General features: G+C 46.6%; 1 protein-coding gene across 1 annotated transcript in view; it reads right to left on the bottom strand.

Annotated features, from left to right (window-relative positions):
* The window catches only part of LOC146025642 (solute carrier family 26 member 6-like), a 47,119-nt gene extending 34,291 nt beyond the window's left edge, over positions 1-12,828 (bottom strand). Inside the window, exons 1-2 of the mRNA XM_083155608.1 lie at positions 12,178-12,828; positions 863-1,002 (exon numbers count right to left, since the gene is read on the bottom strand). Of these exons, the coding sequence (XP_083011734.1) occupies positions 863-1,002; positions 12,178-12,311 (274 nt within the window). The 5' untranslated portion in view covers positions 12,312-12,828. The remainder of the gene's footprint in view (positions 1-862; positions 1,003-12,177) is intronic.
* Between the last annotated feature and the right edge of the window lie 6,263 nt (positions 12,829-19,091).

Below are 19,091 nucleotides of genomic sequence, written 5' to 3'. Positions count from 1 at the left end.
CACCACTCAAATGAAAGAAGGGTGCAGACCAATGACGTTATCAGCATTAAACTGTGTCATCGTAGTCCCGCCCCCGCTTTACAATGCTGATGATGTGTGTATTGTAAAATGGGGGCGGAGCTACAGTGATGTCACCAGCCATCCACCTATAACATGGTGGTTAGGAAATGATTGGTTGATAATTTATTTCTGTCCAGTTTTTCCATCTCCATGGCTTAATAAATAGAGCCATAAAGCACAATATCCTGAATAAACCTTTCATGACCAGAATACACTTGCTGTGTAAACCAAGGTTTGGAAGCTCGGCATCTCCTGACTCCCAGCGATTCCTTCCCTCACCCATTCCATTGCTAATTCCTACACAATATACATACAAGAACATTTCACGCTATATATTTGGGATTCAATCCCATCGCCTGTGGCATTGCAGTCAGTCACTCTATTTATAAGCTATCTAACCCCGCATAGACAGCCAGAGAATTCTAACTATTTAAGCTCACCTTGTGCTACATTAAAATAATGAACAGCTTTGCTCAGAAAATCTATGTAGTGTGTGGATTCACGGGATTGGATGTGTTGTTGCACATAATATACCGTATATCTGCTCAAATACAATTATAACTATGGTTATAAATATCAAATAGCTCAATGAGTAGGGTGTTTGACTGGAATGCAACAGGTTATGAGTTTGAATCCTGGGTTTTCTCTGGGATCAGCTTTGTGATAGAAAGATAGATAGATAGATAGATAGATAGATATACATATAGATAGGTAGGTAGGTAGATAGAGAGATTAGATAAGAGTAGCAAATTATAGCTGTTTGTTTACTGGGCCCATACTGTGTGATCTTTAAAACCATTACCTTGAGGCAGCTGGACAATGCCAACACTAATCCCGGATATGGTATCTCCCAGTATCCAGTCCCTGGCAGGATACCGCGGGAGCCAGTGCAGGACAGGAATGTACTTCAGCAACAAGGACCAGGCACTCACTTGGGAACATCTATAAACCAGAACGTGCAACGACATTGATTAAGTTCAGTATTAATTCATCCCACGATAAACTGAATATACTGCTGTGTTATTACAGAATAGTGTAATACAAACCTATATGTGAAATAAATATCGATGGTGCAAACTATGGTGGTGTCTATTGCTGCCTCTACAGATGCAGAAACGATGCGTCCCAGTCCTTGCACATTCAGGCGCACTCTTGTCGTACTGAATGCAGGCAGACACAACTGTGCGATAGGGGATCTCAGCCTATATACTGGGTGCAGGCAGACACAACTGTGCTATAGGGGATCTCAGCCTTATATACTGAGTGCAGGCAGACACAACTGTGTGATTGGAGCTATCAGCCTATATCCTGACTGCAGGCAGACACAACTGTGCTATAGGGGATCTCAGCCTTATATACTGAGTGCAGGCAGACACAACTGTGCGATAGGGGATCTCAGTTTATACACTAAGTGCAGGCAGACACAACTGTGCTATAGGGGATCTCACCCTAAATACTGAGTGCAGGCAGACACAACTGTGCGATAGGGGATCTCAGCCTTATATACTGAGTGCCGGCAGACACAACTGTGCTAAAGGGGATCTCACCCTAAATACTGAGTGCAGGCAGACACAACTGTGCGATAGGGGATCTCAGCCTATATACTGGGTGCAGGCAGACACAACTGTGCTATAGGGGATCTCACCCTAAATACTGAGTGCAGGCAGACACAACTGTGCGATAGGGGATCTCAGCCTTATATACTGAGTGCAGGCAGACACAACTGTGCGATAGGGGATCTCAGCCTATACACTGAGTGCAGGCAGACACAACTGTGTGATAGGGGATCTCAGCCTTATATACTGAGTGCAGGCAGACACAACTGTGTGATTGGAGCTATCAGCCTATATACTGACTGCAGGCAGACACAACTGTGCTATAGGGGATCTCACCCTAAATACTGAGTGCAGACAGAAACAACTGTGCGATAGGGGATCTCAGCCTATACACTGAGTGCAGGCAGACACAACTGTGCGATAGGGGATCTCAGCCTTATATACTGAGTGCAGGCAGACACAACTGTGTGATTGGAGCTATCAGCCTATATGCTGACTGCAGGCAGACACAACTGTGCGATAGGGGATCTCAGTTTATACACTAAGTGCAGGCAGACACAACTGTGCTATAGGGGATCTCACCCTAAATACTGAGTGCAGGCAGACACAACTGTGCGATAGGGGATCTCAGCCTTATATACTGAGTGCAGGCAGACACAACTGTGTGATTGGAGCTATCAGCCTATATCCTGACTGCAGGCAGACACAACTGTGCTATAGGGGATCTCAGCCTTATATACTGAGTGCAGGCAGACACAACTGTGCGATAGGGGATCTCAGTTTATACACTAAGTGCAGGCAGACACAACTGTGCTATAGGGGATCTCACCCTAAATACTGAGTGCAGGCAGACACAACTGTGCGATAGGGGATCTCAGCCTTATATACTGAGTGCTGGCAGACACAACTGTGCTAAAGGGGATCTCACCCTAAATACTGAGTGCAGGCAGACACAACTGTGCGATAGGGGATCTCAGCCTATATACTGGGTGCAGGCAGACACAACTGTGCTATAGGGGATCTCACCCTAAATACTGAGTGCAGGCAGACACAACTGTGCGATAGGGGATCTCAGCCTTATATACTGAGTGCAGGCAGACACAACTGTGCGATAGGGGATCTCAGCCTATACACTGAGTGCAGGCAGACACAACTGTGTGATAGGGGATCTCAGCCTTATATACTGAGTGCAGGCAGACACAACTGTGTGATTGGAGCTATCAGCCTATATACTGACTGCAGGCAGACACAACTGTGCTATAGGGGATCTCACCCTAAATACTGAGTGCAGGCAGAAACAACTGTGCGATAGGGGATCTCAGCCTATACACTGAGTGCAGGCAGACACAACTGTGCGATAGGGGATCTCAGCCTTATATACTGAGTGCAGGCAGACACAACTGTGTGATTGGAGCTATCAGCCTATATGCTGACTGCAGGCAGACACAACTGTGCGATAGGGGATCTCAGTTTATACACTAAGTGCAGGCAGACACAACTGTGCTATAGGGGATCTCACCCTAAATACTGAGTGCAGGCAGACACAACTGTGCGATAGGGGATCTCAGCCTTATATACTGAGTGCAGGCAGACACAACTGTGCGATAGGGGATCTCAGCCTATACACTGAGTGCACGCAAACACAACTGTGTGGTAGGAGTCCTCAACCTATCTACTGAGTGCAGGCAGGCAGGCAGAACTATGCGCTAGGTGTTCTCAGGCTATATACTGTGTGCAGGCAGAACTATGCGATAGGTGTTCTCAGGCTATATACTGAGTGCAGACAGGCAGAACTATGCGATAGGTATTCTCAGGCTATACACTGTGTGCAGGCAGACACGACTGTGCGATAGGGGTTCTCAGCCTTAAATACTGTGTGCAGGTAGACACAACTGTGCGATAGGGGTTCTCAGCCTATACACTGAGTGCAGGTAGACACAACTGTGCAATAGGGGTTCTCAGGCTATATACTGAGTGCAGACAGGCAGAACTATGCGATAAGTGTTCTCAGGCTATATACTGTGTGCAGGCAGGCAGAACTATGCTATAGGTGTTCTCAGGCTATATACTGTGTGCAGGCAGGCAGAACTATACGATAGGTGTTCCCAGGCTATATACTGTGTGCAGGCAGACAGAACTATACGATAGGTGTTCCCAGGCTATATACTGTGTGCAGGCAGGCAGAACTATGCGATAGGCGTTCCCAGGCTATATACTGTGTGCAGGCAGACAGGACTGTGCGATAGGGGTTCTCAGGCTATATACTGTGTGCAGGCAAACACAACTGTGCGATAGGGGATCTCAACCTTATATACTGAGTGCAGGCAGACACAACTGTGTGATAGGGGTTCTCAGCCTATTTACTGACTGCAGGCAGACACAACTGTGCGATAGGGGATCTCAGCCTATACACTGAGTGCAGGCAGACACAACTGTGCGGTACGGGATCTCAGCCTATACACTGTGTGCAGGCAGACACAACTGTGCGATAGGTGTTCCCAGGCTATATACTGAGTGCAGGCAGGCAGAACTATGCTCTAGGTGTTCTCAGGCTATATACTGTGTGCACGCACACGACTGTGCGATAAGGGTTCTCAGCCTTATATACTGAGTGCAGGTAGACACAACTGTGCGATAGGGGTTCTCAGGCTATATACTGAGTGCAGGCAGACACAACTGTGCGATAGGGGTTCTCAGCCTTATATACTGAGTGCAGGTAGACAAAACTGTGCGATAGGGGTTCTCAGGCTATATACTGTGTGCAGGCAGGCAGAACTATGCTCTAGGTGTTCTCAGGCTATATACTGTGTGCAGGCAGGCAGCACTATACAATAGGTGTTCCCAGGCTATATACTGTGTGCAGGCAGGCAGAACTATACGATAGGTGTTCCCTGGCTATATACTGTGTGCAGGCAGGCAGAACTATACGATAGGTGTTCCCAGGCTATATACTGTGTGCAGGCAGGCAAAACTATGCTCTAGGTGTTCTCAGGCTATATACTGTGTGCAGGCAGGCAGAACTATACGATAGGTGTTCCCTGGCTATATACTGTGTGCAGGCAGGCAGAACTATACGATAGGTGTTCCCAGGCTATACTGTGTGCAGGCAGGCAGAACTATGCGATAGGTGTTCCCTGGCTATATACTGTGTGCAGGCAGGCAGAACTATACGATAGGTGTTACCTGGCTATATACTGTGTGCAGGCAGGCAGAACTATACGATAGGTGTTCCCAGGCTATATACTGTGTGCAGGCAGGCAGAACTATGCTCTAGGTGTTCTCAGGCTATATATTGTGTGCAGGCAGGCAGAACTATACGATAGGTGTTCCCTGGCTATATACTGTGTGCAGGCAGGCAGAACTATACGATAGGTGTTCTCAGGCTATATACTGTGTGCAGGCAGGCAGAACTATGCGATAGGTGTTCCCTGGCTATATACTGTGTGCAGGCAGGCAGAACTATACGATAGGTGTTACCTGGCTATATACTGTGTGCAGGCAGGCAGAACTATACGATAGGTGTTCCCAGGCTATATACTGTGTGCAGGCAGGCAGAACTATGCTCTAGGTTTTCTCAGGCTATATACTGTGTGCAGGCAGGCAGAACTATACGATAGGTGTTCCCTGGCTATATACTGTGTGCAGGCAGGCAGAACTATACGATAGGTGTTCCCAGGCTATATACTGTGTGCAGGCAGGCAGAACTATGCGATAGGCGTTCCCTGGCTATATACTGTGTGCAGGCAGACAGGACTGTGCAATAGAGGTTCTCAGGCTATATACTGTGTGCAGGCAAACACAACTGTGCGATAGGGGATCTCAACCTTATATACTGAGTGCAGGCAGACACAACTGTGTGATAGGGGTTCTCAGCCTATTTACTGACTGCAGGCAGACACAACTGTGCGATAGGGGATCTCAGCCTATACACTGAGTGCAAGCAGACACAACTGTGCGGTACGGGATCTCAGCCTATACACTGTGTGCAGGCAGACACAACTGTGTGATAGGTGTTCCCAGGCTATATACTGAGTGCAGGCAGGCAGAACTATGCTCTAGGTGTTCTCAGGCTATATACTGTGTGCAGGCAGACACGACTGTGCGATAGGGGTTCTCAGACTTATATACTGAGTGCAGGTAGACACAACTGTGCGATAGGGGTTCTCAGGCTATATACTGAGTGCAGGCAGACACAACTGTGCGATAGGGGTTCTCAGCCTTATATACTGAGTGCAGGTAGACACAACTGTGCGATAGGGGTTCTCAGGCTATATACTGTGTGCAGGCAGGCAGAACTATGCTCTAGGTGTTCTCAGGCTATATACTGTGTGCAGGCAGGCAGCACTATACAATAGGTGTTCCCAGGCTATATACTGTGTGCAGGCAGGCAGAACTATACGATAGGTGTTCCCTGGCTATATACTGTGTGCAGGCAGGCAGAACTATACGATAGGTGTTCCCAGGCTATATACTGTGTGCAGGCAGGCAAAACTATGCTCTAGGTGTTCTCAGGCTATATACTGTGTGCAGGCAGGCAGAACTATACAATAGGTGTTCCCTGGCTATATACTGTGTGCAGGCAGGCAGAACTATACGATAGGTGTTCCCAGGCTATACTGTGTGCAGGCAGGCAGAACTATGCGATAGGTGTTCCCTGGCTATATACTGTGTGCAGGCAGGCAGAACTATACGATAGGTGTTACCTGGCTATATACTGTGTGCAGGCAGGCAGAACTATACGATAGGTGTTCCCAGGCTATATACTGTGTGCAGGCAGGCAGAACTATGCTCTAGGTGTTCTCAGGCTATATATTGTGTGCAGGCAGGCAGAACTATACGATAGGTGTTCCCTGGCTATATACTGTGTGCAGGCAGGCAGAACTATACGATAGGTGTTCTCAGGCTATATACTGTGTGCAGGCAGGCAGAACTATGCGATAGGTGTTCCCTGGCTATATACTGTGTGCAGGCAGGCAGAACTATACGATAGGTGTTACCTGGCTATATACTGTGTGCAGGCAGGCAGAACTATACGATAGGTGTTCCCAGGCTATATACTGTGTGCAGGCAGGCAGAACTATGCTCTAGGTTTTCTCAGGCTATATACTGTGTGCAGGCAGGCAGAACTATGCTCTAGGTGTTCTCAGGCTATATACTGTGTGCAGGCAGGCAGAACTATACGATAGGTGTTCCCTGGCTATATACTGTGTGCAGGCAGGCAGAACTATATGATAGGTGTTCCCAGGCTATATACTGAGTGCAGGCAGGCAGAACTATGCTCTAGGTGTTCTCAGGCTATATACTGTGTGCAGGCAGACACGACTGTGCGATAGGGGTTCTCAGCCTTATATACTGAGTGCAGGTAGACACAACTGTGCGATAGGGGTTCTCAGGCTATATACTGAGTGCAGGCAGACACAACTGTGCGATAGGGGTTCTCAGCCTTATATACTGAGTGCAGGTAGACACAACTGTGCGATAGGGGTTCTCAGGCTATATACTCTGTGCAGGCAGGCAGAACTATGCTCTAGGTGTACTCAGGCTATATACTGTGTGCAGGCAGGCAGCACTATACAATAGGTGTTCCCAGGCTATATACTGTGTGCAGGCAGGCAGAACTATACGATAGGTGTTCCCTGGCTATATACTGTGTGCAGGCAGGCAGAACTATACGATAGGTGTTCCCAGGCTATATACTGTGTGCAGGCAGGCAAAACTATGCTCTAGGTGTTCTCAGGCTATATACTGTGTGCAGGCAGGCAGAACTATACGATAGGTGTTCCCTGGCTATATACTGTGTGCAGGCAGGCAGAACTATACGATAGGTGTTCCCAGGCTATACTGTGTGCAGGCAGGCAGAACTATGCGATAGGTGTTCCCTGGCTATATACTGTGTGCAGGCAGGCAGAACTATACGATAGGTGTTACCTGGCTATATACTGTGTGCAGGCAGGCAGAACTATACGATAGGTGTTCCCAGGCTATATACTGTGTGCAGGCAGGCAGAACTATGCTCTAGGTGTTCTCAGGCTATATATTGTGTGCAGGCAGGCAGAACTATACGATAGGTGTTCCCTGGCTATATACTGTGTGCAGGCAGGCAGAACTATACGATAGGTGTTCTCAGGCTATATACTGTGTGCAGGCAGGCAGAACTATGCGATAGGTGTTCCCTGGCTATATACTGTGTGCAGGCAGGCAGAACTATACGATAGGTGTTACCTGGCTATATACTGTGTGCAGGCAGGCAGAACTATACGATAGGTGTTCCCAGGCTATATACTGTGTGCAGGCAGGCAGAACTATGCTCTAGGTTTTCTCAGGCTATATACTGTGTGCAGGCAGGCAGAACTATACGATAGGTGTTCCCTGGCTATATACTGTGTGCAGGCAGGCAGAACTATACGATAGGTGTTCCCAGGCTATATACTGTGTGCAGGCAGGCAGAACTATGCGATAGGCGTTCACTGGCTATATACTGTGTGCAGGCAGACAGGACTGTGCAATAGAGGTTCTCAGGCTATATACTGTGTGCAGGCAAACACAACTGTGCGATAGGGGATCTCAACCTTATATACTGAGTGCAGGCAGACACAACTGTGTGATAGGGGTTCTCAGCCTATTTACTGACTGCAGGCAGACACAACTGTGCGATAGGGGATCTCAGCCTATACACTGAGTGCAAGCAGACACAACTGTGCGGTACGGGATCTCAGCCTATACACTGTGTGCAGGCAGACACAACTGTGCGATAGGTGTTCCCAGGCTATATACTGAGTGCAGGCAGGCAGAACTATGCTCTAGGTGTTCTCAGGCTATATACTGTGTGCAGGCAGACACGACTGTGCGATAGGGGTTCTCAGACTTATATACTGAGTGCAGGTAGACACAACTGTGCGATAGGGGTTCTCAGGCTATATACTGAGTGCAGGCAGACACAACTGTGCGATAGGGGTTCTCAGCCTTATATACTGAGTGCAGGTAGACACAACTGTGCGATAGGGGTTCTCAGGCTATATACTGTGTGCAGGCAGGCAGAACTATGCTCTAGGTGTTCTCAGGCTATATACTGTGTGCAGGCAGGCAGCACTATACAATAGGTGTTCCCAGGCTATATACTGTGTGCAGGCAGGCAGAACTATACGATAGGTGTTCCCTGGCTATATACTGTGTGCAGGCAGGCAGAACTATACGATAGGTGTTCCCAGGCTATATACTGTGTGCAGGCAGGCAAAACTATGCTCTAGGTGTTCTCAGGCTATATACTGTGTGCAGGCAGGCAGAACTATACAATAGGTGTTCCCTGGCTATATACTGTGTGCAGGCAGGCAGAACTATACGATAGGTGTTCCCAGGCTATACTGTGTGCAGGCAGGCAGAACTATGCGATAGGTGTTCCCTGGCTATATACTGTGTGCAGGCAGGCAGAACTATACGATAGGTGTTACCTGGCTATATACTGTGTGCAGGCAGGCAGAACTATACGATAGGTGTTCCCAGGCTATATACTGTGTGCAGGCAGGCAGAACTATGCTCTAGGTGTTCTCAGGCTATATATTGTGTGCAGGCAGGCAAAACAATATGATAGGTGTTCCCTGGCTATATACTGTGTGCAGGCAGGCAGAACTATACGATAGGTGTTCTCAGGCTATATACTGTGTGCAGGCAGGCAGAACTATGCGATAGGTGTTCCCTGGCTATATACTGTGTGCAGGCAGGCAGAACTATACGATAGGTGTTACCTGGCTATATACTGTGTGCAGGCAGGCAGAACTATACGATAGGTGTTCCCAGGCTATATACTGTGTGCAGGCAGGCAGAACTATGCTCTAGGTGTTCTCAGGCTATATACTGTGTGCAGGCAGGCAGAACTATACGATAGGTGTTCCCTGGCTATATACTGTGTGCAGGCAGGCAGAACTATACGATAGGTGTTCCCAGGCTATATACTGTGTGCAGGCAGGCAGAACTATGCGATAGGGGTTCTTAGGCTATATACAACTGAGTGCAGGCAGACACGACTGTGCGATAGGGGTTCTCAGCCTTATATACTGAGTGCAGGTAGACACAACTGTGCGATAGGGGTTCTCAGGCTATATACTAAGTGCAGGTAGACACAACTGTGCAATAGGGGATCTCAGCCTTATATACTGTGTGCAGGCAGACACAACTGTGTGATAGTGTATAGGCTGAGATCCCCTATCGCACAGTTGTGTCTGCCTGCAGTCAGTAAATAGGCTGAGAACACCTATCACACAGTTGTGTCTGCCTGCACTCAGTATATAAGGCTGAGATCCCCTATTGCACAGTTGTGTCTACCTGCACTTAGTATATAGCCTGAGAACCCCTATCGCACAGTTGTGTCTACCTGCACTCAATATATAAGGCTGAGAACCCCTATTGCACAGTTGTGTCTGCCTGCACTCAGTATATAGCCTGAGAACCCCTATCGCACAGTTGTGTCTACCTGCACTCAGTATATAAGGCTGAGAACCCCTATCGCACAGTTGTGTCTGCCTGCACTCAGTGTATAGGCTGAGATCCCCTATCGCACAGTTGTGTCTGCCTGCAGTCAGTAAATAGGCTGAGAACACCTGAGTGCAGGCAGACACAACTGTGCGATAGGGGTTCTCAGCCTTATATACTGAGTGCAGGTAGACACAACTGTGTGATAGGGGTTCTCAGGCTATATACTGAGTGCAGGCAGACACAACTGTGCAATAGGGGTTCTCAGCCTTATATACTGAGTGCAGGTAGACACAACTGTGCGATAGGGGTTCTCAGGCTATATACTGTGTGCAGGCAGGCAGAACTATGCTCTAGGTGTTCTCAGGCTATATACTGTGTGCAGGCAGGCAGAACTATACGATAGGTGTTCCCAGGCTATATACTGTGTGCAGGCAGGCAGAACTATACGATAGGTGTTCCCTGGCTATATACTGTGTGCAGGCAGACACAACTGTGCGATAGGGGTTCTCAGCCTTATATACTGAGTGCAGGTAGACACAACTGTGTGATAGGGGTTCTCAGGCTATATACTGAGTGCAGGCAGACACAACTGTGCAATAGGGGTTCTCAGCCTTATATACTGAGTGCAGGTAGACACAACTGTGCGATAGGGGTTCTCAGGCTATATACTGTGTGCAGGCAGGCAGAACTATGCTCTAGGTGTTCTCAGGCTATATACTGTGTGCAGGCAGGCAGAACTATACGATAGGTGTTCCCAGGCTATATACTGTGTGCAGGCAGGCAGAACTATACGATAGGTGTTCCCTGGCTATATACTGTGTGCAGGCAGGCAGAACTATACGATAGGTGTTCCCAGGCTATATACTGTGTGCAGGCAGGCAGAACTATGCTCTAGGTGTTCTCAGGCTATATACTGTGTGCAGGCAGGCAGAACTATACGATAGGTGTTCCCAGGCTATATACTGTGTGCAGGCAGGCAGAACTATACGATAGGTGTTCCCTGGCTATATACTGTGTGCAGGCAGGCAGAACTATACGATAGGTGTTCCCTGGCTATATACTGTGTGCAGGCAGGCAGAACTATGCGATAGGGGTTCTCAGGCTATATACTGTGTGCAGGCAGACACGACTGTGCGATAGGGGTTCTCAGCCTTATATACTGAGTGCAGGCAGACACAACTGTGCGATAGGGGTTCTCAGGCTATATACTGAGTGCAGGTAGACACAACTGTGCAATAGGGGTTCTCAGGCTATATACTGTGTGCAGGCAGACACAACTGTGCGATAGGGGATCTCAGCCTTACAGTATATACTGAGTGCAGGCAGACACAACTGTGCGATAGGGGTTCTCAGGCTATATACTGTGTGCAGGCAGGCAGAACTATGCGATACGGGATCTCAGCCTATACACTGAGTGCAGGCAGACACAACTGTGTGATAGGGGTTCTCAGGCTATATACTGTGTGCAGGCAGACACGACTGTGCGATAGGGGTTCTCAGTCTATATACTGAGTGCAGGCAGACACAACTGTGTGGTAGGGGATCTCAGGCTATATACTGTGTGCAGGCAGACACGACTGTGCGATAGGGGTTCTCAGCATATATACTGAGTGCAGGCAGACACAACTGTGCGATAGGGGTTCTCAGGCTATATAATGAGTGCAGGTAGACACAACTGTGCGATAGGGGATCTCAGCCTACATACTGAGTGCAGGCAGACACAACTGTGCGATAGGGGTTCTCAGGCTATATACTGAGTGCAGGTAGACACAACTGTGCAATAGGGGTTCTTAGGCTATATACTGTGTGCAGGCAGACACAACTGTGTGATAGGGGATCTCTGCCTTATATAATGAGTGCAGGCAGACACAACTGTGCGATAGGGGATCTCGGCCTATATACTGAGTGCAGGCAGACACAACTGTGCGATAGGGGATCTCTGCCTATATACTGAGTGCAGGCAGACACAACTGTGCGATAGGGGATCTGTGCGAAACAACACCTAAATAAAATGACACTTTACATGACACAGGATATTATACGCCCTGTAGCCGCTGATGTGAATAATAAATGTATTTTCCGCTTTACTCACCGCATGCGACTTTTGCATCTTTTCCAAACTGACGGTTTTACAATATCGGTTCTTGGAGCTATTTTGTCCAGATCGGCTTCACTCACCGCCTGGTGCTTTCCCAAGGAGCCCGGTACCAACCTGTCCTCTGTCATGGTGTAGTGTCGGCTGTCATATGCTGGGCAACACGTTTATCTCAACAGCATTGTCTGAGGATACACAATTAGTAAGATAAACATTCTGATTACTGTAATGCGCCCAAAGTAGGCAGTACTGTAACCGTATCCTCCTTCCTCCTAATTGGTGGACATTGCAACAACTGAGGTACAGTACAGAGCCTTGGAGAGTGATCAAGTAGAGCCAATCAGCCAGATCCTGACTGCAGTATTGCGGGCTGTGTTTTAAAAATGACAGTTATGAGCTGATGGGTTGGAACTCTCTTCACTCTATCACTCTCCAAGGCTTATTAAATCTGTGCCAGTGTGTGGTACAGGATATCACTAGAATCGCATACATGGGGTAATTGGTTTGTAATAAAAAGCCTAGTGTCTTTGTGGAAGGTAAAATAGAACAAGGAGGGTAGGTCCGAACACTGCTTTTTTTCTCCAACAACCATATTTTTAGGTTTATGGATCCACCTATCATTAGAATTTTAACTGTCAGGTGGGGGTGCTATCTAAGACAACCAAAAAAATGTATGCAAGAAAGAGGAGAAAGGGGTAGCGGTTGTACGGTTGGATGCACGCCTTTTACTGGTATAATTAGATCATTTTTAATAAACTGGTAGAAATGTCCCGTGTTGTTTTTCTTTTATTAGTTGAAACTCAGGGGCATATCATGTTTTAGACAAGGTCAAATAGAGTTGAAAAAAAGTGACCTTTGAAAAAGCCTTCTTAGTAAGGTGAAACACGTGTCAGTCAGTTCCCCCTGAACCCCCAGAACCTCTGTTATTGCTGTACCTAAGATTATGTGTAAATCTGATTGAAAAAAGCAAAAATGTAAGTTGCGATGTGTGTGACCTGGGTCTAACTAGCAAGAAATCCCCTGTAAGGGGACAGTAGGGATAATAATCCAAGCAAGGATATTTGAATCTGTACCTGATTCTGCATATATAATATCTCTGTGCACATATCAGGCTGCGATAGAACAAGAGACACTTTTTCTTGAACTATTGCAACATTGTATATACTCAAGTTCTATTTACAAACAGGAGCACACTACTCATTCAAAGCCTGTGCTTTGTGCCAATAAACAAGAATATATAATAGCAGTGCATGGCAAATCAAAGCACCAGGTTTTATGAATAGAGTATTTGAAAATCACTAAACCAATCCTGTAAAACTTGCTAAATACCAGGCCTAAAAGAGGACATTTGGAATATTATAAAGTGACCTTGGTAACATGACAATGTTTTCTGTAAACTCCAAAATTATAAAAAGCACACATCCGCTTGGTAAGAGTAGCCTGGACTCTGCATCAGGAACCAGTGGTCACATAATAAACCACTGGTAGGTGAATCCGAGGGCTGTGTTCAATCAATAGAGTTATTTAAAAGTATTATAATAAACCAACCACAGCTAACGAAACCAGTGCTTATCTCCCAGTAAAAACTCCATGGCATAACAGAGGTTCTGTATTTTTAAATACACCACTATTGCACGAATTCTCAAATCTTTTTTCCTCCACACAATACAGTAAATGTATGTTTTGTGTCTATATGTGTAAACCCTTTTTTAAACTCTATTTCATCTTGTCTAAAACATGATATGCCCCTGAGTTTCAACTAATAAAAAAAAAACAACACAGGACATTTTTTACCAGTTTATTAAAAATTATCTAATTATACCTGTAAAAGGCGTGCATCCAACCATACAACCGCTACCCCTTTCTCCTCTTTCTTGCATGGAAGGTAAAATAGGGGGTCATTCAGACCTGATTGCTAGGCTGCATATATTCGGAGACCATCAAATGACTTTTCCTCTGTTCGCAGCAGAACAATAGCCCAGGACTTACTTTTCTGCTGCACGTTGTTGCCCGAATTGTGGGCGGGTACTGACATCATGTGACATCACCTGCCTGCCCCGAGCAGGCAGGGGAACGTATGCATGCACTGGTGCCCGCCTAGCATCAACACTATTAACTGAAGCCAAAAGCAGCTCTGCACATTATAGGGGGCACCAAATACCTCTGTGCTGCCGCTGCCCAACATCTCTAAGAAGTTGCTTAAATCAACCAATCAGCATCTTACTTTTATATCGCAGACTGTGCTAGATAAAGGACATCAGCCAGTTGCTTGCTTTAGGCAGCTGCTTCAATTTATCTCTCTCCAATGGCCAGATGTAACAAGCTTCAAAATGTGATAAAGTGGAGAGTGATAAACAACCAAGCAATCAGCCCCCAACTGCCATGTTACAGGCTAGGTTTGAAAAATGACAGGTAGGAGCTGATTGGCTGTTTGTTTAAAACTCTCCACTTTATCACTTTTTGAAGTTTGATACATCTGGCCCTTAGACTTTATACATTTTCTGCTGGGACTTATAGTCCCACAGCCATTGGAAAGCCACCTGTTGCTTAGACCTACCTTATACAAGACCAACCATTATGACTTCACATTCACTGACGTCCGCCGAATCCTCCATTCACATGAAACTGGCCGATGTGTAATTAGCCATTCTGTAGCCTGTAGCTGAATTACATTAGCAGCATTTATTCCTGTACGTCCATATTTATACTGTTCAATACTGGCAGGAGGACCACCGCCCACTGCCACATCCAGTAGTTTTAAGCCTCCTCCCCATGTAGTGAACGCATTAGTATGCAGGTGTTGGTACACCTCCCCCCAAAACTTGCGAAACTATTTCACCTTCCCCCTTTCTCCTCCGCAGGTGACTGGAGGAGAAGAAGAGGTTAAAAAATATTCTATTATCTGCCAATTATTTAACAGTGACCTTGGTGATGCCACCTAAATGGCAGCTTTCTGATGTGCCAACCACATAGCATCCCTGTTACCTTTCATCAAAAGCCCCCATTGTCCGCTGCCCGATTCTAGCACATTTTAATGATGTATTTGTACAAATTTATCTATGTGATGACAACAAGCGTAACAAATACCGATATTAAATACAGGCGCTATTGTCACAGCAGCGAATACACAAAGATGGATTTCTGTTTTGTGCCGTCATAAAACGTCAGGCTGAAGACACAAAGGTGTGGTTGTATAATACAGGTGACATGGCACATTTCTGTATACAATGACAGGATTATATATAAATGTAGTGTATATAAAACAAGATGCGACAAATGTGAAAATGACACAATAGAAGATCTTGATCTAACGGTTATCTTGAAGGACTTTAGATCTTTGGGGCAGATTTACTACATTTCTGAATCACTTTTCTGTTGCATTCTAGAACATGATAGACAGGGGTAAATGTACTAAGGTGGGAGTTCTGTTGAAGATGGGATGTTGCCCGTAGCAACCAATTAGATTGCACTTCTTTATTTTAGACCTTGTAGAAGATAAAAGATATGCTTGGTTGCTATGGGCAACATCCCCGCTTGAATAGAACTCCCATGTTAGTAAATTTTCCCCAGAGAATCTGAGTGATTGCTATGGGCAACAACAACTGGACTGCTTAAGAAGCTTTATGAAATATATCCCTGTATCTTCCTTTTTGGGATCTTCTTCAGGATGAATCGTTAAACTTCTGGCTTCAATAAACAAAAACTCCCATTTCCACTTTTTGCCCGCCTCCACATAAGGTTGGTTGATCCATAGGGATAACCCTTCCATCAAAGGCATCCAAAAAGCAACGCTCAAGGCCACTCATTGTGTAGTATAATAACAAATGCAATACGATTTGGATACGTGTAACTGACCGCCAGCTATGACACAATGACATCCACAAGTCCACAATGCTCCTCGGTGGAGTGGGAGCACCAGGTGTATCTGGGTGTCATCGTCAGAGTACAGATAAATAGATAGATAATGACCAGCGCACTAGCTCTATAACTGTGTCCCCAAATAAGTGGGATGGTGTGTTATGTCGGCGGTAAGAAAGATGCAGATAGGAGTGGGTGAAGCACAAAGAATTTATTGGTATTGGACACAGTGTATGGGTATAAACCGCTCTGCAACCAAAATATTCTGACAGTGCTGGTGCTGTGGGGGGGGGGGGGGGGGAGGGAGAGAGTGGAGAGTACCGCTGAACGGGATGCGGTCATTTGGTCTACTGCATTATGGTCGACAGTCATTAGGTCGAATCCATTAGGTCGACATGCTAAAAGGTCGATATGACTCTAGGTCAACATGGGAAAAGGTCGACATGATTCTAGTTCGAAAGGTCATTAGTTCGACAGGTCATTAGTTCGACAAGGTCATTAGTTCGACATTGTCTATGTCGACATTCACAAGGTCGACATGGAGTTTTTCACTGTTTTTTGAGCCAACATGTGCCGACAGGCGGTATTTCATGCCCTACCATCCACTAGGGCGTGGTGGGAGAATAAAATAGTGTGCCGAGCGTAGCGAGGCACCGTGCCCGACGCATCGCGAGCGCAGCGAGCGATGCGAGAGGATGCAGTGCACTTTAAACTGTGTCCATGTCGACTGTGTTGACATTCAGGTAAAAAAACAGTGAAAAACCCCATGTCGACCTTGTGAATGTCGACATAGACAATGTCGAACTAATGACCTTGTCGAACTAATGACCTGTCGAACTAATGACCTTTCGACCTAGAATCATGTCGACCTTTTCCCATGTCGACCTAGAGTCATGTCGACCTTTTAGCATGTCGACCTAATGGATTCGACCTAATGACTTTCGACCATAATGCAATAGGCCAAATGATCCCAACCCGTCTCCAGGTATCCAGTGGGGGTGGGCTTGCACTGAGTAAAGTCCACCGGGCTAGGTGTTCTGTGCAGCGGTGAATATTGGGGGGGGGGGGGGGGGTTGGCAGTCCGGGGTGGGTGGGAAACAAAGTTAATTGATACCGTTGGTGCTCCAATAGTGTCACCAGTATCACACCGGAGGGAGAGTCATACCAGACCGCAGACACACGGTGCAGCGGTACTCTCCCCTCTCTCCCCCCACAGCACCAGCACTGTCAGAATATTTTGGTTGCAGAGCAGTTTATACTTATACACTGTGTCCAATACCAATAAATTCTTTGTGCTTCACCCACTCCTATCTGCATCTTCCTTACCGCCGACATAACACACCATCCCACTTATTTGGGGACACAGTTATAGAGCTAGTGCGCTGGTCATTATCTATCTATTTATCTGCACTCCTTTGAGCCTGGACAACTCGACCAAGCTGCCAGCACCCAGGTTGAGCGCTACTATCTACCAATATTGCCCAATAAATCGTCAGAGTACAGCTGCTATTACCCGACGTAGTTTGTTCTATGACTTCTTCAGGGGTGTTTGTAAAGTTGTGAGTTTTAGCTGATTTCTGCTGCTACGGAGGTCTCCGGGGTGAAGACCTAAAGCAAGTGGACTATTGCTGCCGGTTACTCTCCTTCTCCAGCTTAGAACATTATAGCAAATCACAAAGGAAAATCATTATCTACAGAGCAAAGAGCGATTTCTGATCAGTTATAGCCTCAGGATACCATTGTGACATAGAGGGTGCTCTTCCAGGCTACTAGGGCCAGATTAGCAATGGGCCGGGTGGGGCTCTGCGCCTCCACATAAATAATGACATCATGATGATGAAAAGCTGCCTGGCTTGCCAAAAGTATTCTGTATCGGGGTGTTGTAAGAGGGGAGGAGGTCTGGGTGCGGCCTCCACCAGCGGGGCCCCCCTTCTCTGCCGATGCTCAGTGGAGTCCAAGTACTAGAGCACTCAGACTCCACCTGTATTTTCTTACTAAGGGACATATTTACTAAGACTAGGAAAAGGATAAAATGGAGAGAGATAACCTACCAATCAGCTCTAGAAGCTGGCTGGCTGGCTGGCTGGTACTATACGGTCTGTTTACTAGGCATATGTAGAGAGAGATAAAGTAAAGTATGATAAAGTATCAGCTAGTCAGCTCCTAGCTGCCCCATGTTACAGGTTGTCTTTTAAACATGACAGCTATGAGCTGATTGGTTGTAGTTTATCCATACCTCCCACCATTTTTATCTTGTTGAATAGGATGCTCCTGCGGCAGAGCCGCATACGTGGTGCCTGAAAGGGGGCGGCCTCCGTAGAGAGGGGGCATGGAACTACAGTGTGGTGCCTTGGCCAGCCCCAGTTTCACTGAATAGATGCTGTCAGCAGCTGCAGGCAGGGGGGATTCTCAACTGCACCCCCCCCCCACCCCATTGCGGGACACTGCGGGCCCTGGGTGGGTCATGAGGCAATCCCCCAAAAAAGGGACTGTCCTGGGAAAATCAGGACAGTTGGGAGGTGTGGTTTATTTCTCTTCACTTTTGAAGACAGTTCACCTGCTCCTTAGCGAGATAATGTGGCTGATAGTTTAGGTGCACACACCCACATATAACTGGCCACACCCACAAAGCGCTGGACACACCTCCTTTTCTCATACCAGGTCGTTTATAAATTACAGCCCAGGTTCCTGTGTCCTTGCAGGCTCCTGTATTGTGTACAAAGAACAGAGAGAGAGTCTGGCATAGAGGAACGCCAAGGGGCACCGCAAAAACTCTATTTCATCATTTCTGTTACTTTCATATTAAAATGCAGCGATTTATATCTATTTTCAAAATAGAAAATAAATTGCCAGAAAATAATAACTATTTGTGTTTATTTATTGGGTCTTTTTGTCATAGTAACGGCCTGTGAATGAACAAACCCTATTCTCTTACAGGGCCTTATTCTAGTTCACTCTTTCTGACAAAATCCTTCAAGATGGACAAAACCAGGTGCATTGCAGGGGGGCAGATGTAAAATGTTCAGAGAGAATTAGATTTGGGCGAGTTATTT

The sequence above is a fragment of the Crinia signifera genome, chromosome 8 (genome assembly GCF_055691185.1).
Source record: "Crinia signifera chromosome 8, ASM5569118v1, whole genome shotgun sequence".
Taxonomy (NCBI): domain Eukaryota; kingdom Metazoa; phylum Chordata; class Amphibia; order Anura; family Myobatrachidae; genus Crinia; species Crinia signifera.
The sequence above is the reverse complement of the archived record's forward strand: the minus strand, read 5'-3'. Positions and strand labels throughout refer to the sequence as shown.